Raw genomic sequence first — 6,350 nt, 5'->3', positions numbered from 1 at the left:
ACTAAAAGTTCAAGGATACAAAGTTAGTATACGATAATCAATTTTGGAGTCGAAAAATTAGAAGACAAGTATTTTCAATGATGTCCTTCATAATAACATCCAAAACAATGAATATTTATGAATAAAATTAATGAGCCACCTGGAATAATTCTAAACACACAGACACATAAGCACTCAAAAGGTAAACCTATAAAATATCAAATGAAATTAAAGTGTAACTAAATAAATGAGTAAATGAAGGACCTACCCTTCTCTCTCAATAACTGACCCATATTTATGAAACATCGAATGCCTTTCTACAGTGAGTATGATTTCTGCAATGGTACGAGGGTGTATGGAATTTTGAATATTTATTATGGATAGGGAGAGGGGCTATGAGCCAGCACAGGAAGTTACATGCACATACTGATTCTGTGGCTCCAGCTCAGACCTCTCAGTTCTCAGCTATTGGGTTTTAGGAAAGCTGGCACTGCTGAGCATTGCGGAAGTGTGAGGATGAGCTCTGGACTTAAAATAAAATGGTGGGTACTGAGCACATGCACCAGGTCCTGCATTCTTGATAAGCAGAATGAGAACTTTGGGTTTAGCAAGGTCCCTGCATGTTTTCAAAATGAAATCAGTACAGGGTTATAGCAGTGATGAATGAATACTAATTAATTCTATCTTAGGGGAAACCATGGATAAACTATATGATAAGTAGAATGAAACAAATAACCTTTAATTATCCTAATCATTGAAATAGAACATCTTAAGAGCTAAAAATGAGACATCTGGGAAGAACTGACTTGAGTGGATCATATAAGAATGTCCTGTCCCAGAAATCATCAGATGACCCCTACTATTTAGACAATGTAAAGACATGAGAGCATGACAAAAATCTGATGTTACACTTGCATTTCCTAACTGTGGACTCTACCCCAAAACTGCTACTTAATTCTTCCTTTTCTGTCTCTTTTTTTTGTGCCAACGTTAACATCACTGTAGATTCATTAGTGGTTTGATAGGATCACCAATGGCATTTTTGTTTGTTCACTTAATTGTTCCCTGTGTGCTTAATTAGAAGAAACCAATAAAGCACACGGCATTTCTAGTAATGAAAATTTACAGAGCAACCTATTTCTTTGCACACTGTGGTCAGACATCTTTACTTCAACAGCCAGGGGGAGTTGCTAGCAGTTTTTGGCCCTTGTCCATTCTTTCAGTCACAAAATTCAAGGAAATATTATTTAATAGCTTAATGTGAGATAAAAGCTCCCATAAACTCCATGTAGACTCAGCGATGATAAGAGCAAAGGGTGCTATTCTCTATGCTATTGCACAGTACCCTGAATTAGCAGGCACTCTTATCTAGAAGAGCCTGTGGGTTTTAAAAGTATGACAAAGTTAATGGAAAATTATAACTAGTAGCACCCAGTGTTTCTCAGATCCAAGGAGGTATTTTGGGCTCAATTTCTAAAAGTGATGAGGAACTAGAAGAAAGTAAGTAACTATGTCATTTTTGTGCCTAAAGGTTTGGGAACTGGAACCATGTATGTTGTGTAAAAGCAGTTTCTGGATAAAGGCTATGAGGTGAGATATTTCTGCTAGAAAATCTGATTCCAGGAAGTATCTTCATGTTCAGATGGAATTTGAAAAGTAATCTCTGAACTGCCACTTTGTTCTATATAACACGATACTGAATCTGAACTTGACCTTGGAACAGTGCTCTTAGAAGACATCAGCATTAAAGACTCGGCCAGCTATAGAAGGCTGGAGAGCATAGTCACTGCCATGCTATAATGGTATAATGAAAGGGGTCTAAGAAATATATATTAAAAAATGTGTTTCCTTTTTTCATAGACTCTAAGAACAGGAAGGTTAGAAATAACTTTAAAGGGGCAGCTACCCATTTATAACAACCTGCTAAATGGTTATTTAACTTATCCTTAAATTCATCCAGTCCATCCCTTGGGCTGTGTCAGGCCTAAAAGAGTCCAGTGTAGTTACTGTCATATTTATTAAGTTAGAATACATTCTAGTATTTGGAGCCTCTCATATTACTGTTCTTTTACTGGTGTATTCAGTCAAATAACTCACATAAAAATGTGATTAAATACATGTTTGTTATTAATTTAAAAGCCTTTAAGGTCAGAGAAACATAAAAATGATGATTTTGTACTGAGATGACCATTTAGAATAAAATTGTACACCACAGTAATAAGAAAAATACTAATGAAAAATTTATCAGTTTGGTTTATCTTATCAGTAAAATATATTTAAAATAATAGACTAAATAATGCCTAAATCCCAAAGGTTTTGTGTGACAAAAGATTCTCACTTACCAATGGTAGAAATACACTGTAGGGTATATTTTCTAAAGGACTACATTGGCAATAAGTGTAGTATATTGAAGCAATCTTAATATTCACTATTAGAACTATTAACTTTACGATTTTGTTCCTTACAAGTAGGGATCTGATGAGCAAATAAAATGTTGTATTTTAGGAATATTTAATCGAATGAGGAAAATATATCACAAGTGCTTTAAAAATAAAGAGGTTAAGTGAGGAAAATATAATATAATATTAATTTTATAAAATACAAATGACTGCATGACATAATTATAACTATATAGACAGGTTGTAAATAAATCCAAGGGAGTAATGATGATGGACATTGTGTTTTTACTGTACTTTTCCCTTTCTTATACTTTTCTATTGTTCCTAGATGTATGTAGTAAATATTTACTCATTTTTAAGGGAGAATTCAAGTAATGCTATTTTCTTTAAAGAGAAAAATAATAAATAGCAACCCTTCATAATTTAAAATTACCCTTGATATCAGGAAGTAAACTACTCATGGCCTAAAGCTCTAATATGAAATATATTCTCTTCTGACTTAAGATTTTCCTCTAAAAGTTATCATTCAAACAATGATGTGAACTTATTTATAAAGCTCAGTCCAGCCATTCCTCTGAATTAAGGACACAAAATTATCTATTTTTGTGATATGCATGGTGTACCCTCCAGTGATAAGGACTGGGGGTCAGGGTGTGGGCCAGCACTCAGGCATCGGGTTATGCAGGAAGAGGGAGCTGAAGGGAAGATCATCAGAGGCACTAACTGGGATGGTGTGTGGCTCTCCAGACACCCTCACATCTTAGCATAGGAAAGTAATTTCTGCACGATCATGCATTATTTGTTTTCCAACACTCAGGCAAACTTGTTATCTCATAAGCCCAGGTCAGCAGCCTTTTTCCTATGAATGTGTCCCCCATAAACCCTCCAACACTGTGAGAGCTCTCCTCAATAGAGAAGAAATGATGTCTTCCCTAAATCCAGAGGGAAACAGCACTGAAGGTATTTTGTAGGGAATATCTTAAAGCATTACATAAAAATCATTCATATTACAAAATAATGGCTGTCTCATGAGGAGATGTCATCCTACTTGTTTATTGGAGAAACCCAGGTGCCCCTGAGATACTGATTTGAAAAACCAACATTTTCATTAATTCATGGTTATCAGAATTGATTAAGGATGAGCAATTGCCCCAAATCTTAAAATTACAGCTTTCCTGGAAACCCTTAAACTTTGGGTCTACTTTGACCTGGAACAAATTCCAGCTCTGACACTTCTTAGAAGTACAATAATGCCCCAACCACTGGGAAGGTAAGTGAACAGGTAGGAAAGGTAAGAAATGAAATAATACTCAGTGATTTTCCAGAAGGTGGTAACAATGGCTTCTTTGACATGAACCTCAAAAGAAGCCACACAGGGAGGCAATCCTGTAGGGAAACTCACAAAGAAAGATTATGATTTTTCAGCTTTTAAGAATATCCACACCGAATACCTTTTTTTATTTCTTCTCCATGTCATATTTAAACCTTGTAAAGTATTAATGCCTGCTAATAACTGTTCTTTATGAAAATAAGCCCAGTCTGATCCCACCCTTGGGCCAGAGTGCTGAAGAGCAAAGAGGTGTCCTGAAGCAGTGACAGAGGCAGCGATGATTAGGGACGTTCCCAGGGGCAAAGTGAGTCCCTGCAGAAAGGAATCATGATAAAGAAGTCAACACTCCCCAAGTGGTCTCCATCTTACGCTCTCCATCTTGGAGTATATAGATTTTATGTTACTGATGAAAGTAGCAAGTAGCCTCAGAAAGCATTTGGGAGATGACATGTCTGTGCATAAATTACAGAACCCCAACAAGTTCATGGAGTCCTAAGGACAGGATTTGGTTCTCTAAGGAAGACCATCAGAACATCCCATTTGTCAGGAGTCTATGAAGGCTTGAGCTGTGAGATGTTGACAACAGAAGGATATTGAAACAGGAATTCAGGAAAGGAAATATGATAGATATTGTTCAAACTGCTACATGGGAGGGAGACAGATTTGAATATTTCAGTATATTAACATACAAGGGGACCAAAGAAGAAATTTTGTAGAATTATGGGGGTCAGGAAATTTCATAGTAACTCTGTGGTACTGCTCCAAGGTCACCGAAACAGTAACGGCTCCTCTTGAATATTGAGATTAAGGAGTTATTTGAAGACCACATTCTGAAGAGCAAGGTAAAGCAGAGCCCAGGGAAATGAAGCACAGTACAATCACTTCTACATCAGATCACTGATGATGCAGTAAAGTTTAAAAATGTGCTTCTCCTAACTTCCTTGGCTATTCTCCTCTTTACAATTTATTGAATATTATTTTTATATTCTATCCCTCAGATTCAATTTATGATTTATTAACAGAGACTAAATGCTTATCTGAAGACAGTGATGAAAAATCATTCTGCAATAACATTCATCCTACTTGGATTAACAGATGACCCACGACTACAGGTCTTTCTTTCAGTATTTCTCTTTCTCACCTACATTTTCACTGTTGCTGGAAATGTCCTAATCATTTTCCTCATTCTGGTGGACCCTCATCTTAAAACTCCCATGTACTTTTTCCTTCGGAATTTCTCCATCTTAGAAATAATATTTACAACTGTCTGTGTTCCTCGATTCCTGTATAGCCTGACAACTGGGGACAGAAGGGTTACCTATAATGCTTGTGTCATGCAATTATTTTTTGTCATCCTCATTGGGGCAACAGAATTTTTTCTTCTAACTGCCATGTCCTATGACCGCTACGTGGCCATCTGCAAGCCCCTGCACTACACCACCATCATGAGTGACAGGGTTTGCACCATTCTTGTCCTTTTGTGTTGGCTGACTGGGTTAATTGTCATACTCCCTCCACTTAGCCTAGGAGTTCAGCTGGATTTCTGTAACTCCAATCTCGTTGACCATTTTGGCTGTGATGCATCTCCTCTTCTGATGATTGTATGCTCAGACACTCAATTTGTAGAGCAAATTATTCTAGTCATGGCTGTGCTGACACTCATTCTTACATTAGTCTGTGTAATTGTTTCCTACACATGCATCATCAAGACTATTTTAAGACTCCCTTCAACCCAGCAAAGACAAAAGGCTTTCTCCACCTGTTCTTCCCACATGATCGTAGTTTCCATCACCTATGGAAGTTGCCTCTTCATCTATATCAAACCAGCAAAGGAAGGCGTGGACATGAATAAAGTGGTGTCATTGCTCAACACATCAGTCATCCCTCTGATGAACCTTTTCATTTATACTCTGCGGAACAAGCAAGTCAAGCAAGCCTTCAAGGACTCAATAAAAAAGATGGCATTTCTTTCAAGGGATTAGAAAACTACAAAGACTTTAAAAATTGAAAATATATGCATATAAACATTTCATCTTTTACTATGTGTTCTTATTCAAGTCTACAGTACAATATTGAAATTACAATCTGATTAACCACCAAAGTTTCTTCATGTTTGCCTTAGAAGCACACACTTATGTAGGCATTATGGCCTTAATTCAAATAAACCTCTAATAATGGTTCCCTTTCCCAATTGTGCATGAGTACTGACTTTCATAAAGCCCAAACAACACCTCATCATTCTTATATCTGAATTACAAAAAAGCAGTAAAAATTGAAGTTGCATTTTAGTCCCACCTACTTCTTTAAATTAATAGCTTGGTCAGAGAAAAAATTATTTATCGCAGTATTCCTTCCTGGTATAGCGTCAACCATCTAGAAGAATGGGTAGGTGTAATTTCTTATTTTTTTGTAATGCAGACCACACTGCTACAGACTAAGGTGGAACTATGACATTACACTAACTTGCCCTTAGAGTGGAATTTTTTTGTGTGTCAGTGTTTGGCATTATAACCCTTTACTTTTTTCCAGTTTTATTGAAATATAATTGACATATAAAACTGTATAAATCTAAGGTGTACAACATAATTATTTGATATATGTGTATATTGAGAAATGATCACAGTAAGTTTAGTTAACACCTT

At 36.3% G+C, this 6,350-nt stretch overlaps 1 protein-coding gene across 1 annotated transcript; it reads left to right on the top strand.

The window, feature by feature from the left end:
* Positions 1 to 4,748: 4,748 nt before the first annotated feature.
* LOC130679082 (olfactory receptor 6C2-like) lies at positions 4,749 to 5,690 on the top strand. Its single transcript, XM_057486798.1, has one exon. It carries the CDS (start codon positions 4,758 to 4,760, stop codon positions 5,688 to 5,690), a length of 933 nt encoding a protein of 310 aa, XP_057342781.1. The 5' UTR covers positions 4,749 to 4,757.
* Positions 5,691 to 6,350: the final 660 nt, after the last annotated feature.

Source organism: Manis pentadactyla, chromosome 10, assembly GCF_030020395.1.
Source record: "Manis pentadactyla isolate mManPen7 chromosome 10, mManPen7.hap1, whole genome shotgun sequence".
In the NCBI taxonomy this organism is placed as follows: Eukaryota; Metazoa; Chordata; class Mammalia; order Pholidota; family Manidae; genus Manis; species Manis pentadactyla.
The sequence above is the reverse complement of the archived record's forward strand: the minus strand, read 5'-3'. Positions and strand labels throughout refer to the sequence as shown.

Excerpts from the sequence above, each read along its gene's own strand:
- LOC130679082 (XM_057486798.1), top strand. The coding sequence starts at position 4,758 with ATGAAAAATCATTCTGCAATAACATTCATCCTACTTGGATTAACAGAT.